General features: G+C 39.6%; 1 protein-coding gene across 2 annotated transcripts; it reads left to right on the forward strand.

The window, feature by feature from the left end:
- Positions 1–1,449: 1,449 nt before the first annotated feature.
- On the forward strand, positions 1,450–16,805 carry PLRG1 (pleiotropic regulator 1). 2 transcript variants are annotated; one of them, XM_047798978.1, is made up of 15 exons: positions 1,450–1,568; positions 2,883–2,989; positions 3,997–4,139; positions 4,800–4,853; positions 6,293–6,386; positions 6,575–6,656; positions 9,438–9,539; positions 10,528–10,620; positions 12,212–12,361; positions 12,460–12,561; positions 13,155–13,257; positions 13,942–14,050; positions 14,903–15,042; positions 15,521–15,714; positions 16,285–16,805. In XM_047798978.1, the coding sequence occupies exons 1-15, from the start codon at positions 1,560–1,562 to the stop codon at positions 16,342–16,344; spliced, it is 1,542 nt and encodes a 513-aa protein (XP_047654934.1). In that variant the 5' UTR covers positions 1,450–1,559; the 3' UTR covers positions 16,345–16,805. The 2 variants fall into 2 exon arrangements, with proteins under 2 accessions (XP_047654934.1, XP_047654935.1); XM_047798979.1 differs by lacking the exon at positions 1,450–1,568 and adding an exon at positions 3,277–3,348.
- The last annotated feature ends 2,134 nt before the right edge of the window (positions 16,806–18,939 follow it).

An 18,939-nucleotide genomic window follows, 5' to 3' on the forward strand; every position in this document is an offset into this window, starting at 1 on the left:
TTCTATAACTTTGTTGCCCTTTCAAGTCATGTTCTTTTGTTATAGTTATCTCTATCCATAGCTAAGGTGTACTATGATTTATTTTCCCAAGTATTTTTTTATAATTACGGCGTTTCCTTACAAGGCCTAACATCAGTGCCCATTGTTAAAGAAAATACATTCCTAAGTTCCAAACATCCACTCAAATTCAGAGAGGACTGTATTTTCAAATAGAAACATGACCTTAATGTTTGTAATGAATTAAAAATTAATTTCTAAGTGGGATTTTTGATAGCTTCTTTTCCCCCTTCTCTCAAAGTATGTACTATGTGCGCTGGGAACAAAATCGGTACCAGTAAAATGCTTGTCCATTCAAGTTTGCAAATGTCCAGTTCCATCAGTTTTCCTTTTGACATCGAAAAATAATTAGGCACGGGAAGTTCCCCTTGTGGCTCAGTGATAAAGAGCCATCACTAGTATCCATTATGATGCAGGTTCCACCCCTGGCCTCCTTGAGTGGGTTAAGGATCTGGGGTGGAGAACTGTGGTATAGGTCACAGAAGCCGCACAGATCCCACGTTGCTGTGGCTGTGGTGTAGGCTGACAGCTGTAGCTCTGATTCCACCCCTAGCCTGGGAACTTCCATATGCTTCCAGTGAAGAGAAAGAAAGAAGGGAAGAAGGAAGGAAGAAAGAAAATGAGGCGATTGATCGCAAACTGCAGGATTTAACCGCGCATAAAACAAATGCCAATACTTTGGCACCAGGATGTATACACATAAAATAGCTAAAGCCTTGAAGTTGTGCCAGCTTTAGCTTCCACCAGCTTTAAAAAGCTGTACCCTGGCATTGTTGAAGCCACATCAATCAACATATGACTAGAAATGACCAAGAGTTTTAAAATTTATGCGAGCAGAAAATAAATTTGAGATTTTGCCATACGCTGTTTAAACAAAAATCTTTTGCAAAATGTCTCAAGTTGAAATTACTCCTCAATATGCACTCAACAAGCGTTTCATGGGCAGTGTAGGCGGAACTGTTCTGAGGCGCCAAGGCTATTAATACGCCAAAACTCCTCTTGCCAAACTGAGCCACATCGCGGAATCAGGTGACAGTAACGACGGAGGGGGATCCCCAAAGGATGCGAGGCGTAAGAGCCTTCGCGCGCTCTCCCAACCTTCCCTAGAACTGATGGTTTAGGTCGTCTGAAGAAAAAGCATTGAGATTCCAGGGAATATAACGCAAACAACCACAACTCTAAACCAATACATTTAAGCCAGGGGATAGCAGAAATCGTCATCTCAACAATCCTGCAGAATGGAGTACAACCTTCGGTCACACGGCTCCAGCAGCTTCCTCTCCGCAGTCCTGAAGCTCCGCCCCGGGGGCGGCCCTGAGGGATAAAGCCCCGCCCCTTGGCCCCAGAAGGCCTGCGGGCCAGCAGCGCGCGTGCGTGGAGTTACGTCACATCCGGCGCCCGGCCGCTGGATTCCGGAAGGGGCTGAGCAGTTGTGGCCGCGGTTTGTGTGTTGCTGGTTAGTGCTTCTTCCCCGCCGGAGCGACGGGATAAACGGCGGCGCAATGGTCGAGGTAAAATGACAGTTGGAGGCGCAGGGGCTGTCTGCTTCTGGAGTGTTTTTCTTTGGCGGCGGGCGTAGGGGATCAGAGGCGTTGGGGTCTGGGGTTGGTGGCGGCCGCGAGGGCAGGCTGTATGGCCGAAGTCGCTGAAGATTTCCAGGAACGGAGAGAAGCGGATGAGAGTCCGAGTTGTAGGTTCTGCCCTGGCGGGAAGCCGGAGACAATTCCTCCAGTTTTCATTGGGCCCTTGGGCAATGGACATAGGCACTGTCCTCTGAGGCGGTGCTTCTGTCCATGTTGGACCCCTGGTACTCGCCTCCTGCTGGGTAGGGTCAGTGATTCCGTGTCCTAAAAGGCTGGCAGCTTTTCTCTGGTCTTCACTTGGGCTCTCACTTCAGCTCTTCCCCGGGAAAAATCTGCCATTCTTGGTTTCTTGCATTTTTCCTTAGCTTGAACAGCTATTCTACGAGCCAGCCTTGTTTGATCTCAGAATTCTTGACTCTTGTTTAGGCCCGCTACCGTCACCCGAATTCACATCATTTTCCATCAGCATTCATTAGCTCCTAAGTGGTCTTCTTGTTTCTATTTTTGTCACCCCTCCCCAGCCCCCAATACATTGATCTGTTTAAAATGTAAGTTGATCGCGCTTTTCTTGCTTAAAAAACTTTAGTTGTCCTGTGTAACTAGAGCAAAAATGCAGACCATTGCAATGGTATTAAAAAGCTTATCTGGACCTTGTTTAGCCTTACAACCTCCTCTTGCATCACAACCCACCCTCTCATGGAGCATATACCACTGTACTGCAGTTTCTGGCATTGTTTCAATTACTGAACACCTTTGTACATGGCATTTTCTCCCTCTCTGGATTGTTCTTACCTATTTTCTGCAAAGCTAACTCCCTCTCTACTTGAATATCAGATCTTTCTCTGTCTCAGCCCCCTTGTTTCCTCATAGCACTTATCAAAATGTGGAATTATTTTGCTTATTTTTAATTTGTTTCCTCTTGAACACAGGGACCATAGCTACCATTTCATCATTCTGTTGTTAGCTTCCAGCATAATACTTACCAGACAATTAGTAGGAGCTCAATTATGTATGTATTAAATAAATGACTAATCTCAGGCATCCACTCAGTTGGGGCTCTGGCCCAAGAGGAGCTTCCTCCTCTTCTCTGAACTTGACTCTTATAGCTTTTTACAAATAGCTGTGGTGAGTGGTACAAAGCTTTTTACATATTTAAACGTGTGAAGTGTAAAACCAATTTGATTTGAAGTTATGATAGGTGTAATCTATAGCTAGATGTGTAATTACACTCTTTTTTTCCAGGAGGTACAGAAACACTCTGTGCACACACTTGTGTTCAGGTCATTGAAGAGGACCCATGACATGTTTGTGGCTGATAATGGAAAACCTGTGCCTTTGGATGAAGAGAGGTAAGGACAGTTCCTTTTCAATTGCTGGAATATTTAACATTTAATATGGGGGGATGCGAGCAGGGAGAGGGGAAACCTTTAAAGATTAGTGAGTAATACTAACTCTTAGGCTGTCTATTCAATAATGAGTGGTGTTTGGGCATAATTTAAGCTGATTTAACTTTTTTGGCCTTATCTTTTACAATAAAAATCCCATTAATTAATTGCATTTTACAAATACCCAGTAATTAGGAGAGTCCCTTTTAGGTGTTATATTTTATAATCAATCACTTTGTATGTGCTTTCAGCTTCCTGCTGCTCTCAGAGCCTTGCTGAGCTGAAATTGTACCTGGCCAGTACCTCTACTCCCATCTTTTCTCGTTAGTATGGTGAAGATTTTTGAGTGGTGGCATATTTTTGGTTCTACATCTCCAGCTCCTGTCTGGGATTGCATTATGTGCAGTGTTCCTTCTTTGTCCTTTACCCGTCTTTGAAAATCTTTTCAATTCCTCAAACAAGCATTTATATTTAAATTATGAAGTAGACTATCCTTAAAAGTAACAAGTGCATTTCTTTCTAAGTGCTTAGAGTAGTTTCCACTAATCTTTTAGGTACATCCAAGAAAGGTCACTATAGAAGCTTTTAATGTGTTTCTATATTTAGAATTTGAAGGAAAGTATATTGACTTTGAGGTTTTTTAAAGTGTATATTAGTTTCTATATATTTTTAAATCAGACCCTTGATTAATCAACATGAAAGGTTTTATATAATTGGTCAACAGACTAATACATTACTTAGACTTAATGGATGCTAGGTGGTAGGTTGTGAACAAAAATGTGGAAATGCACGTTGGAAATTGTAAAAATATTGTCTAACTTTAAAATTGTAATAGAAACTTTTTCTACATGATTAGGCAAACTTTAGCTATTTAAAAACTTATTTTCCTGGCTCTTTGTGAATATATTTACATTGGTGAATGTATTTAAGGTACTCAAAGATATATTTTTATGTTTGTAATTTTTAAACAGTCACAAACGAAAAATGGCAATCAAACTGCGTAATGAGTATGGTCCTGTGTTGCATATGCCTACTTCAAAAGAAAATTTGAAAGAGAAGGGCCCTCAGAATGCATCAGATTCATATGGACACAAACAGTATCCTGCCAATCAAGGTGAGTATGGTGTTGCCAGAGATGTCAGGATTTATATGTGCATTTCGAAAATAGAAAAATGAAACGTCTTATTAGTGCTCCTCTTGGAAGAACTTAGTAGAACCATGTCCTATTTAACAGCTATACCAGTATTATAATGGAAGTCTTTATTTCCTCATTGGAATAGTGACTGAGGTTATTGATTGTTTTTTTTTTCCCTATAGGAAGTTAAAAAATGATATAATGATGGCAGAAATTCTTAGGATATGGATAAAGTCATAGTGGAGACTGAAGCAAATTAATTCAGAAAGACGACATTAAATACTGAAATTATAGTGAATAGAGATAATCCAAGAGTCTACAGGAGAACAGTTTGCTGGGAACAGAGGGAAAGTGGCTTATTACCTGATAGGATGACCTCCCTACACGCCATTGCTATGTAGTAAATATGCAGACTTTCTTGACATCACACATTCAGAGATGGTCGAGGAAATAGCTGTGTACTGGTCTTGAGAAGGCAAAACAAAAAATGATCAACTCATCTTATTTCTGAAGCTTGGGCTTAGTTGGGAAAATTTGAGAAAGCCAGTTGATAATATTATTTAAATCATTGAAAGAGATGATACTTGTTTATAAGGTATTTTTGCCATTGATGAATTTTCTCTCACTCTCTTTTAACAGGACAAGAGGTTGAATATTTGGTGACAGGGACACATCCATATCCACCAGGACCTGGTAAGTGACCTGTTACATTTGAGAATGTCTTACCGTCACATATATTTCCATGAATGTGATTCCCATTCCCTGTAAAATAGAAGATAAGCTCAATAACCAGGCATCCAGGCATAGCTTTTTAGATGAGAATTAATACTTAGGATCACATCTGTTTATTCAGCAGACTTTTTAAAAATTTTTTTAAATTAAAGTATAATTGATGCATGATGTTGTGTCAATTTCTGCTGTACAGCAAAGTGACCCAGTCATTCATATGTATGTATATTTCTTCAGCAAATAATTTTAAGCACCTATATTTTTTTTCAGGTGCTGTGCTAAGGATTCAAAGTCAGTCAGACTGCTCCAGGCTAAGACAAGCTTATTATCGGGAGTTGTAGTAGATACGTAAATATCACTAAGCTTGTACAGGTGTAGAAGCGTTAGTGTAGAAGCAGCTTCCTGGATATGTAGTTTGTAAGAGGAATTGGCACGCAAGTGGAGTTAACAGAGTGGAAACGAAAAGCTTAGTATATCCAGGTTCTGGTAGTTTTCCAGGATAGGACTCACCATGTTGAAAGTATAGATGAACTGGTTCTTCACATTGTAGTAATTTACATTTACCTTTAGGAACATTCTGCTAGTGTTTGGGGAACAGCTTAATTTTTATATTTGAAGATAATATTTCAAGATAATAGAAATTTTACTCTGCCACCTTGGGCTTTAAATATGTGAGAGAGGAGTTCCCATCGTGGTGCAGTGGTTAATGAATCTGACTAGGAACCATGAGGTTGGGGGTTCGATCCCTGGCCTTGCTCAGTGGGTTAAGGATTCGGCATTGCAGTGAGCTGTGGTGTAGGTTGCAGACGCAGCTCAGATCCCACATTTCTGTGGCTGTGGCATAGGCCAGCAGCTTCAGCTCTGATTAGGCCCCTAGCCTGGGTACCTCCTTATGCCGCGGAGGGCCGCCCTAGAAAAGGCAAAAAGACCAAAAAAAAAAAAAATTGAGATGTGTGTTGACAAGCAATATTTATTTAAAAGAGGGAAAAAGACCAGCAGAGTTCAATCAAAAGTTTTATAATCTTGGAGTTCCATTTTGGCACAGCGGAAATGAATCCTACTAGTATCCATGAGGATACAGGTTCGATCCCTGGCCTTGCTCAGTGGGTAAAGGATCCAGTGTTTCCATGAGGTGTGGTATAGGTTGTAGATTTGGCTCGGACCCCACATTGCCGTGGCTGTGGCTTAGGCCAGCAGCTGCAGCTCCGATTCGACCCCTAGCCTAGGAACCTCCATATGCCGCACCTGTGGCCCTAAAAAGCAAAAAAAAGTATGATCTCATCCCCTGGAGATAATGCCATTGCCTTTTTGGTATGTTTTTCTACAATATTTTATTGTAAATGCCTATAAATGAAAGCAAAAATAGTCACTAAAAGAAGTTGGTTTTCTAAAAAATTTAACAGGGGTTGCACTGACAGCAGACACTAAGATCCAAAGAATGCCAAGTGAATCAGCTGCACAGTCCTTAGCTGTGGCATTACCTACGACTCAGGCCAGGTAGGAGATAATTATGCTTCTAATTACAAAGATTTTGAAAGCATTCACATTTTTTCTCATTTTAAAATTTGTTTCTTTGTGTGTATTAATGACATTTTCTTTTACTAGTGCTTACAGAAACCTAAAATATAGTCAGTTGGGACTAGAAGACATTAATTACTTAGAATGTGCCCTTTCCTTTGCCTCAGGGTTGATGCAAATCGTAGTGCACCTGCTGCAGGTGAATACCGACATCCAGGGGCTTCTGACCGCTCACAGTCTGCGGGTGCGGTGAGTTTCTCTGTGTCAAATCACATCACACTGCAGGTTTCTGACTTTAGGAACACGTTGCCTATTTCCTTTTACCCCAAGATGCTTACCTTAACTATTAAATAAATGAACATATTTCTTGGCATTGTTCAAGGAAATAGCAGCCGGAGCTAGTTGTTAATATTTCGTAGTCCTAATTGTAAGTTGCTAGTGAATTGAAAGAGAACTTAAATTCTACATCTGCTTGCACACAGGACATAATATTTACTTTGGTGACGATAATGTAGTTTGCTGTTTATTGCTCACTCTTAAAAATACAAGCAGTGTTATTCTGAAACTTGTATTAGTATGTGTTAGATACGAAAGTGGCTTTTTTTAAATTAAACTCTAAGTTGCTTTGTACAGTTAGAGTTGAATACTATTTATCAAAATATTTATAGGCTGTCTAACTAGTATTTTATAAATGAACATTTAGAAATATAAAATTATCTATAAGTCAGAGTTCCCGTCATGGCACAGTGGAAATGAATCTTACTAGGAACCATGAGGTTTCTGGTTTGATCCCTGGCCTCGCTCAGTGGGTTAAGGATCTGGCGTTGCCGTGAGCTGTGGTGTGGGTTGCAGATACAGCTTGGATCTGGCATTGCTGTGGCTGTGGTGTAGGCTGCCAGCTACAGCTATGATTCAGCCCTCAGCCTGGGAACCTCCATATGCCATGGGTACAGCCCTGAAAAGGCAAGAACGACCAAAAAAAATAAAAAATAAAAAATTACAAGTAAATGACAGCTAACTCTTATTGGTGAAAATACTTATAAAAAGAATAACTGAAAACAGGCAGTTTACTTTTAATGCTGTTGCTTAAAGTAAGTACAGGCTTTGCTTCCTCAGTTTATTATGCAGCCACTTTATGAAGTGAATGAAATTGTAGTCCTCCTTCCTTGTTTCTTTAGTTTCCATGTGCAGGGTCTGCCCAGGTTTATTGCCTCCTTAGGATATAAGGTAAGCAGCTTGAGGGCAGGAACTTTACAGGCTTCAGTGTTTTTTGGGGGATTTATTTATTTTGCTTTTTTGGGCCGCACCCGCAGCATATGGAAGTTCCCAGGCCAGGGGTCAGATTGGAGCTATAGCTGCCCGCTTATGCCAGAGCCACAGCAGTGCGGGACCGAGCTGCGTTTGCGACCTATACCATATCTTGCAGCAACGCCGGATCCTTAACCTACTGAGCAAGGCCAGGAATCGAACCTGTGTCCTCGTGGATCCTGGTCGGGTTCATTTCCAATGAGCCACAACAGGAACTCTTGACTTTAGTGTTTTTTGGGTGGATGGGTGGATACTAGCAGTAGATGGTTTTACCAACTATTATACCTTTTAAAATAGTATTTAGTGTTTTTTGTGGGTGATACATATAAGGAACTTTGTCTCTCCTTTGTAATATTAAATCAGTAATGTTAAAATACAACAGTGAGAGGCAATGGCATTGATCCACTTGCAGTTACATAGTAATATAGCTACATAGAGCATTTACTGCTATGTTAGTAATAACTGTATGAGGTAGTTGCTGTTATTTTTATTTTACTAACAAAGCGTGGAGGTTATGTAATTTTTACCCAAGGTCATTAGTTTGTAGTTGGCAGAGCCGGGTTTTGAACCCATACACGGTAATATGTGCTCTCAATGCCAGGGTTCTACCTCTGAGATTTTTTGATTGTTTTTTTAAAATTAAAATTAACAGGAGTTTCCTCTGTGGCCCATTGGTTAATGATTCTGCATTGTCTCCGTGGCAGCAGCGTTTAGACCCCCGGCCTGGTGCAGTGGGCTAAGGATCCAATGTTGCCACAGCTGTGGCTCAGGTTCAATCCCTGTCCCAGGAATTTCTGTATGCCATGGGTGCAGCCGAAAAAGAAAAAAAAATTAATATACAGAAAATAAACTTTGGATTGGAAGTCTTAGACTAATTTCCTAGGACATTTTTCAACTGTTCTTCTTTCTTCATTTAAGGAAAAAATTTTTCATAAAATCCCCTTTATAAATTTCCATTTTTGTTTGTTATTTTTTTAAATTTATTATAGTTGATTTACAGTGTTCTGTTAATTTCTGCTGTACAGCAAAGTGACACAGTCATACATAGATGTACATTCTTTTTCTCATATTATCATCTATCATGTTCTATAATAAGTGAATGGATATAGTTCCCTGTGCTATGCAGCAGAACCTCTTTGCCTTTCCATTGTAAATGTAATAGTTTGCATCTACTAACCCCAAACTCCCAGTCCATCCCACTCCCTCCTCCTCCCCCAGGCAACTACAAGTCTGTTTTCCAAGTCTGTGAGTTTGTTACTTTTCTGTAGTTAGGTTCATTTGTGCCATATATAAGATTCCAGATATAAGTGATATCATGGTATTTGTCTTTCTTTTTCTGACTTATTTCACTTAGTATGAGAAGCTCTAGTTCCATCCATGTTGCTGCAAATGGCATTATTTTGTTCTTTTTATGGCTGAGTAGTATTCCATTGTGTATATGTACCACATTTTCTTAATGCGTTCATCTGTCGATGGACATTTAGATTGTTTCCAAGTCCTGGCTGTTGTGAATAGTGCTGCAGTGAACACAGGGGTGCATGTGTCTTTTTCAGTGGAAGTTTTTTTCTGGATATATGCCCAAGAGTGGGATTGCTGGGTCATACGGTAGTTCTATATTTAGTTTTCTGAAAAACCTCCAATTTCCATTTTTGAATTGATAATATGATAAAGATATCATAGGTATGAAATCTTTAATAATAATGTAGTCTGTTCCATATCTAGGTTGTTGTGGATGGTGGCAATGCCAAGAACTCTGCACTGATGGCTAAAAAAGCCCCTACAATGCCAAAGCCCCAGTGGCACCCACCGTGGAAACTCTACAGGGTGAGTGAGTCTGTATATTATTTCACCCCATGAAACATGATCACTGCTTTCCAGTTAAACACGGACTGAGGAAAAGAATAAGGAGGGAAAAGAATGAATATGAGAGTTGGTAGGGTGACCTGGGGTGGGACATGGGACAGGAGGAGGGGCTTAGGCACTATCTTAAAAGATATCTTTGGAAGGAAACTTTATTTATATAAAATACAGTACAAAGTATTGCTGGAATGGACAACAGACAGAATACATTTAGGAAAATGTTTGAGGTGTTCTATATGAAGGCCAAGGGGAAAATCAGTATGTAATGACATTTCTTTAGCCCTACCCATTTCCTTTTTAATTATAGTAAATCGAAATAATTCAGAATGTACCAGATGTAAAATAAAATGTAAATAGTAGGAAAAGTACAGCTACATAATAATCATCATCCAGTAAAATAGACCGTCTTTTAGTGTATAGATCTAATAAATCTCAATAGATAGATACATTTGGGTAGCTACTACCGCAGTCTGAGTAATGGAAGGTCCATCAAGTCAAAACACCCCTGTGCTGTTCTTTTATAGTCATACCTTTCTCTACCCCTGGGAGCAAGTCTTGTGTTTTCCATCACTATAGTTGTGCTTTTCAGTTCTGTCATAAATGGAATTATCCAGGATGTATCTTTTGAGACCACCTTCCTTCACTCAGTCTTTGAGTTCATCCACGTTGTTGCCTATGTTAATATATTCCTTTTTACTGTGGAGTAGGAGTTCATTGTACAGATGCACCACAGTTTGTATATCCATTCACTGGTGGAAGATAACTTAATACTTATTCTAAAATCTGAATGGCAGATAATCTTTATAAACTTAACATCTGAAGATGTGGGGAGGGGCAGTTCAAATTGAATAGACTTTTAATGTAAGTATAATTAGATGAAATTGAATAAACTTCAGCTTACGTGTAATGAGTCTGCTCATGCTGCCTTTTTATTTTTATTTTTTTAATACAGGTGATCAGTGGGCACCTTGGCTGGGTTCGCTGTATTGCTGTGGAACCTGGAAATCAATGGTTTGTTACTGGATCTGCTGACAGAACTATAAAGGTAGTAAGGAAGGAAGAAAAAAGTAAACATGACTTGGTGTTTGCCGTGCAATTTTAATGTGATGGGTTTGTTTTTGTTTGTTTGTCTTTTTAGGGCCTCACCTGCAGCATATGGAAGTTCCCAGGCTAGGGGTTGGATTGGAGCTGCAGCGCCAGCCTACACCACAGCCACAGCAACACCAGATCCTGAACCCACTGACCGAGGCCAGGGATATAACCCGCATCCTTGTGGATCCTAGGTCAGGTTCGTAACCACTGAACCACAACAGGAACTCCTTTAATGTGTTTTAAGTTATTTGCTCTGGTAGATATGGACTGCTGTGGTTGCCTGATTTCTCAGACCTGAGCGTGGAGTAAAATTTATTATCTGTAACAATTGAAAGTTTCCCCAAAAAAAATTGTTTGAAAGTGGTATTTAAACAGCAGTTTTTTCCCCCAAACAGTACATGCTCAGTCTACAACTAATTCCTTTATATTTTGTTCCCCTACTAGTTAAAGCATTCTTATCCTTTTATTTTCATTTTATTTTATTTTTTAATTTTAAAAAATTTTTTTATTTTTTTGTCTTTTTGCCTTTTCTTGGGCCGCTCCTGCGGCATATGGAGGTTCCCAGGCTAGGGGTCCAATCGGAGCTGTAGCCACTGGCCTACGCCAGAGCCACAGCAACGCGGGATCCAAGCCACGTCTGCCACCTGCACCACAGCTCACGGCAACGCCAGATCCTTAACCCACTGAGCAAGGCCAGGGAGTGAACCCGCAACCTCATGGTTCTTAGTCGGGTTCGTTAGCCACTGAGCCACGACGGAAACTCCTCCTTTTAACATTTATTTCTGTCTGTGTACCAGTGCCTTTTCTTCTGAGCTTCTTTTTCTGTTTGTATAAATGTGTTTCTTTTAAAAATCATGCTTAATAGTAATTTTGTTCCCAGCTTTTTTTCACTTATTATGTCAAAAGCATATTCCTGTGAAAAATTGAACATCTTTTTAAATGATTCCACTGTATTAAATAATTTAGATATTCTATAGATCTATTTTCCTATTGTTGGACATTAACGCTTTTTAGTTTCTTGGTTTTCAATGTCATAAGTAATGACTGTAATTAATCTGTGCCTAAAACTTTTTCTAAATTTTAAGTGATTTTGTTATGTGATAGTTTCCCAGAAAAGATATTAATGGGTTAAACATTCTTTTTTTTTTTTTTTTCTTCTTTCCTTTTTTGGCCACTCCACAGCACATGGAGTTCCTGGGCCAGGGATCAAATCCAAGCTTTAGTTGCGACCTAAGCCACAGCTGTGGTTATGCAGGATCCTTAACCCACTATGCCAGGGCCAGGGATTGAACCTGTGTCTCAGTGCTCCCAGGATGCCACCAATCCCATTGCACCATGGCGGGAACTCCTGAACATGCCTTTTAATTCTCTTTTTCCCCTGCTTTTATTTTTGGTGATGGGTCATTTTACATTCAACCTTTTGTATTCTTACATGTTTTTGTCTTTCATGTTTTGAAAACCGATTTAACATCAAGATTCTAAAAATTTGTTTGAGAGTAGTCAACGATAAGACAAATTAAATGTTAAATATTCTTTGGTTGCAGATCTGGGACTTGGCTAGTGGCAAGTTAAAGCTGTCCTTAACAGGGCACATCAGCACGGTGCGTGGCGTGATAGTGAGCACGAGGAGCCCATACCTCTTCTCCTGCGGGGAAGACAAACAAGTCAAGTGCTGGGATCTGGAGTATAATAAGGTAGGCGTGGAGCAGAGAATGGAGAACACAGCAAGCCCCTGCGTATCTTGCTTGGAGTTTTACTCAAGGAAGAGATTTGAGTTTCTTTCTCTTTTCAGGTTATAAGGCACTATCACGGACATCTGAGCGCAGTGTATGGACTGGACTTGCACCCGACAATCGACGTGCTGGTGACCTGTAGCCGAGACTCAACTGCCCGGGTAAGTGGCATGTGCTGACCTGTGTGTGCTGCATCCTGCAGTGTGCTTCTTTGTCCTGCAGTCATGTGTTGTTTGATAAAGATTTTAAAGCTGGTGGCCTTGACCCATCAATACCCTGGTCTCTCAGTGTCTTGCCTTTTACATCAGGAAACTGCACCTTCAGTTGGGCTCTGTTATTGGAAGGCCCTGCCGCTGACGTGCGCTGCTCTCGCAGTCCAGTCTGTCACCACAACTGGGCCCATTAGCTGTTCCATTCGGTAGCCCCATTGTTCCCGTTCTAGACGTAGCATTTTCTCCCCATTCCAGAGGATTATTTCATTGTTGCACTTTTTTTTTTTTTCCTCTTTTCTTTTGGTTGCGCCTGTTGCATATGGAAGTTGCTGGGCCAAAGATCAAACCTGAGCCACAGCAGTGACAATGCTAGGTCCTTAACTGCTAGGCCACCAGGGAGCTCCCATTTACACACTTTCTTGTTCTGTTCAGGCAGGCACACACAGTTGTCTAGTAAATTCCCGGGCCCAAACTGATCTAGTCACCTGCCTGAGTTATGAATATCTATTCTCTTTGATAGTGTGTCTGTTGTGTCTTTATAGATTTGGGATGTAAGAACTAAAGCCAGCGTACACACGTTATCTGGACATACTAATGCGGTTGCTACAGTGAGGTGTCAGGCTGCAGAACCACAAATTATTACTGGTATGAGCAGTTCTTTTCAAGTTGACGGTATATTCATATCAGAGTGTGTTATGATTATACTTTTCATCTCTACTGTGACTCTTGCTTTGTGTAGCCTGTACAGTGTTTCCATGTGCATTTGGAATTTATTGTGGTAACATTCGATTGTTTTATCTCATACTTTTTATGTATCATAGACTATGTCCTATGTCGTCACATCATGTGGTGTCTGATAGAAAATAGTGCTGTTAGATACAGCTAAGCCTCGTTCTATAGTATCAAAGTGACCAATCTAGAAAATGAAAGTTAGAAGGCCGGTTTGAGTCCTGTTTTGCTTAAATAATGTTAATAACAGTCATCTTTAACTCTAGAAAATAATTTCCCACCTTTGATGTGTTTTACTAAAAAGTCATTTGAATTTCTTCCTTCTATTCCACTAGGCGATAGCATCATTTTTTGTTTTGTTTTTCACATTTGTTTTAGCTGTTCAGATAACAGTGCAACAAGTATTATGACACTGTTTTAAAAAAAATTACGTTTAAAAATAGAAAATTTTGGAACTGTGTGCATCAGTTAGCCAAGAGTTGATATGACTCATATTTCATATATATGTGTCTATGGAAGAATGCATCAGATTTTGTTATATTTAACTTTTGCATTCTTTTGTCTGATCTGTGTTTTGGGGGGTGTGTATTTTCCTTATAGGAAGCCATGACACTACAATACGATTATGGGATTTGGTGGCTGGAAAAACAAGAGTCACATTAACGAATCATAAAAAATCAGTCAGGGCTGTGGTTTTACATCCAAGACAGTAAGTATATTTTCCCAAGTAGCTTCTCTTCATTCTTCAGTTCTTAGTGTTTTGCCTTGTGCCTTCTGTAAGACAAGGAACGCTTGCCGTGTGGTGAAAAATGATCATGTCAAATGAGATAACGTGAACAAATCATGGTTTAAGAGCCGCATGTCATGGGAGAAGCTAATAGTAGCTAGATTTAATGTTTTGGCCATAAACATTATTGGACATTAGCTATACATAGAAAAGTTCATTCTAAGGAGGCAGTTAATATGACAGAGGGGGGAAAAGTAGGATTTGTGACTCTTACCGTCAGAGGATCTATAGAGGTGGAGGATCATATCAGCACTGTGCTCTGTGTACAGTGTCACCCTGCGCTTCCCTGATCACAGGCCGACTTTCTCCTCCCCCTCCCCTCTATTCCCCCTCTGCTCCTCACTCCCTTTCTACCCCCCACTCCCTTTCTCTCTTCTTGCCTCTTTTCTCCCTTCTTGTCCCATTCCCTCCCCACCCCAGCCCCCCGCCCTGCTTCTCTTGCACTTTCTCCATCACCCCTTCACTCACGTAAACCCTGAGTCTTGGAGTTTGCACATTTATTGCTTTAGCTCAGTGCAGAGCATTGGAGAGAGGAAGGGAGACTAAAACTTTAATGTAGGACTTAAAAGTACACTTAAAATAATGTGAAAATCTGATTGAACTTGAAACACATGTCTTGATATTTTTATCTCTTGGTATGACAATAATGTTTTGCAAAAACTACCTAGATCATGTTGGCACACGTAAAATATAACAACCACAATAAGTTTTTTAAAAAATCCACCATTTTATTTGACTTGGTCTACTTTGTCATTCTTTTTCATCTTATTTTAGTTATACATTTGCATCGGGTTCGCCAGATAACATAAAACAGTGGAAATTCCCAGATGGAAGTTTCATTCAAAATCTTTCTGGTCACAATGCTATTATTAACACATTGACAGTAAATTCCGATGGAGTGCTTGTATCTGGAGGTAAAAGATTTTTACAGTAAATATGTTTTATCTGTCCCTTTTTCTTTTAGTGAGTGAGTAAAATTTCTAAGTCATCACACTTAAGTGTTATAACTTGCCTGTTTTAATGTGTATTTGTGTTCACATGTGTGTTCATGCATATTCATTATACATGTAGCCTATTTCATAGCTCAGCGCTCTTTAAGTTCCCACACATCTAAGATAGGGAGTTATGCCAGAAATAGCCTAAAGTTGGGTTGCATCTTCTGGAATTCAGTGTCATTTTGTGGTGCTTTTTGAGATCTATGGTAAACTCAGACATACATACAAATGAAAGTAGGCAAACCAATATGAAGAGGAGCCTGAGTGCCTGTGTCTCGTATATCTTTATAACTGCAGTTATTGCCATGGTGCTTGCCTTAGGGTTGGTGCTTAATAAATGCTGCTGAAGCTGAATTGTTGAAGGGATACCGAGTTTCACTGCATCTTTCCCTTTAAGCTGACAATGGCACTATGCATCTTTGGGATTGGAGAACTGGCTACAATTTCCAGAGAGTTCACGCAGCAGTGCAGCCCGGGTCTTTGGACAGTGAGTCAGGAATATTTGCTTGTGCTTTTGATCAGTCTGAAAGTCGATTACTAACAGCCGAAGCTGACAAAACCATTAAAGTGTACAGAGAGGATGACACAGCGGTAAGTTCTCCATTTCATGAACATTTTAAAGTAAAATAAATTACCTATTTAGCAAGTAAATTACCCATTTACCCATTTTAAAGTTGCTGAAATTAGTAGAAGGGAAATAATCTTCTTAAGGTGTTTGTCACCTTGAATAGTGTCTGCACATCGATTTCTATATTGGTTTCATTGATGCCAGCAAAGCCGTAGGTAGTTTTAATTTTATCTGAACTTTCCTTGTTAGAGTTACTGGGAAACTCTTACATTAAGAATAACAGCTAATAGTTAGATTACTCTGCAGATTAATTCTAGAATCATAGGCTTTGGTAATTAGAATAAATAGCAATTTTATTTAAGATGCAAAACTATAAACGATTTATAGTGACTGCTTCATCCTTTATCAGATTCAGATAATGCCAAAAATTTGTCAGCTATTAAAGTTGTTAAAGCACTGCTAGGTATATATATATATATATATAATGTCAAGTAATATGATTTAGAATTAATATTTTTGTTAGAGAAACAGTTATTAAGTATGAAGCAAAGCAATAATACTTTGTTTTAACTTATTTGCTTTTCTGGTTTTAGACAGAAGAAACTCATCCAGTCAGCTGGAAGCCAGAAATTATCAAGAGAAAGAGATTTTAATGTGGCATCTTCATGGTGGTTCCGATTTTGTTTTTGTTTTAATTTTTTTAATTTTTTTTTTTTCTTAGCTTGGCGTTGATGAGACTATCCAGTCGTTTGTGCTCTGGCTAGGAATATAACACAAAAACTCACACGCTTGAATCATTGCTTGTTCCTATTTTACAATAAACTTTCTTCCCATGTTTTTATTTCTAAAATGAACAACTTGAGATCTTAGGAGATAAAATGCAGATATCAAGCATATGGAAGTTTGTTGAACAGAACTGTTCTAAAGATAGAATATTGTGTCACTTTCATTAAACCACACTTTTATTTTCTTTTTTCTTTTTTAAAATTGAATCTACCAAACTTACTGCTACAGTAGGGCATGTTTTGAGGGGAGCAGTCTTTTTAAAAGCCCTTTCAAAACTGGTACCTGTGACTAATAATGTCGGATTAAAGGATTTGAAGTCTGAGTTTAACTTCTCTTCTGCACCAGAAACTGTTTAGGAAGTAGACAAGTGAGATGTGTCCTTGAAGACATCCACTTCAGTAGCCATTTACAGAAATGCTTCTTCATGGAGGCACAGGGAAAAGCTGGGGTGGCACGGCGGGGAAGCCCAGTTATTTTGCCTGGGAAGGACTGTGGGAGACCTCCTTGCATCAGTGGTGTTGGAGCTGACCCCTGAGAGATCAGAGAGGGAAAAGGGTTTTCCAGGGTGAGGTGTGACCTGAAAAACCAGACATGGGAAAGTTGTGTGGATTCAGGAGCAGAATTGTCTGCTGCTGCTGCTGAAAGAATAGCTGCCTGGTGGCAGGGAAAGCTCGTGTTTGGCGGTTTCAGTTTTATTCCAGAAGCGGGTTGCTAATATCTGTATCAAAGCCTGGAGAAATAACTAGAGCTAGCAGTGGAGGCCTCTGAAGCTGTAGCAAGGACTATGATCTTTTGTGAAGACTTGATAGTAAAGTGCTTTTGATACCAGCCTCTTGCTGGTACATACAAGTTTTATAAACCCTGTCCTTCAGTTCCTGATGCCCTTTGAGTCAAGGAAATCTCACACTCACCTTCTGTCATTAGAGACCACAATTACAAGAAGTTTAAAATTTGTTTCAAATTTAAAAGTTAGACCGCAATTTTGAATGAGTATTTCCAAACTATACATGTCCCATCTTGCATGCTGTAGGTGGGAATATAGCTGTTACAACCTTGAGGAGGATAATTTTTCCAGAGTATATTGAAAATGCTTGGACTCTTAACTCTTCATTAGAAATGAAATTACTAGGAAACTGCCTGATAGGAGAAATCTGACAAGGGTACACAAGCAAGTTCATTGTACCTTTGTATTTTAATGAAAACTAAAGCAGGAGTTGCCATTGTGGCTCAGAGGAAACGAATCCAACTACTAACCATGAGGATGTGGCTTCCCTCCCTGGCCTCGCTCAGTGGGTTAAGGATCGGGCATTGCCATGAGCTGTTGAGTATGTCACAGATGTAGCTCAGATCCAATGTTGCTACGGCTGCAGTGTAGGCTGGTGGCTGTAGTTCCAGCTAAACCCCTAGCCTGGGAACCTCATATTCCACAGGTGCAGCTCTATAAAAGAAAACAAAAAACAAAAAAAAACTAGCCCACATGTCCTATTAATAAGGGCATGGTGTAATAGATTATGGTACCTTCCTTCAGGTTCTTTCCTTGAAGAGTGAGAAATATCTTGGAATAATAAGATGTCCAAACTTTACTCTTAAAAAGTTGTGCAAGCATTTTTTTTTTTTTTTTTTTGGTAAAATAACTTGTTCTAAAAAATTGTGGAGAGGTAGCACCACATTGTTATCAGTGGCTCTATGAGGGAGTGGAATTATGGCAGAACTTTCATGATTGGCTTTATATATTTCTATAATGTTTTAATTTTCTATAAGCATGTATTTTGTAAACTTAAATAAAGAAAAAAGCCCACTACATTTGATCCCTGAGAGATTCTAATATGCCTAAGAGGAAAAATCATGGAGGTGATCAGTATTCCAAAGCTTAGCCCAAAGGCCAAGGAGGATTCACTACAACGAAGAGGTGAGAGCGGTGGCCCCTGCTAACCTGTCCAGCAAAGCTTCAGCTTGTGTGTTTGTTAGACATAAGTGTCAAATTCCAAAGAACTTGAAAAAAAAATCCATTTCCCTGTTTCATTCTGCGCTGTGTTACAGTGCTCTTGAATCCTCTTGCAGAAAGTTCATCTACCATGTGGTCATGAGCCCTGTGAAATTTTAAGCAGAAATTCATGCATGTTCCTTTCTTGGAACCTCAACCCAGGTTAAACCTCAGTCTCCTCCTCTGCCTATGCCTTGGGTACTCAAGCTGTAAAATAGAGAAAGATTGCCTCTTTATGCAATTGTTGCCTCAGACTGCTTCTGCAATTAACCGCTTTCCCTTCTGCACCATAAATCCCTTTTCTTGTTGCCAAATGAGTCTCATCATCAAATATGTTGTATTTAAATAATTATTAAATGTGTTTAATTTATATGTAGTTATGACTGTCTTTAAAAAAAATCACTAGACCTAAAGTTCTCTTCTAAATATGCACCATTTCTCTATTCCCTTTTATAACTTTCTAATCTCATCTCTGATT

The sequence above is a fragment of the Phacochoerus africanus genome, chromosome 10, assembly GCF_016906955.1.
Source record: "Phacochoerus africanus isolate WHEZ1 chromosome 10, ROS_Pafr_v1, whole genome shotgun sequence".
NCBI lineage: Eukaryota > Metazoa > Chordata > Mammalia > Artiodactyla > Suidae > Phacochoerus > Phacochoerus africanus.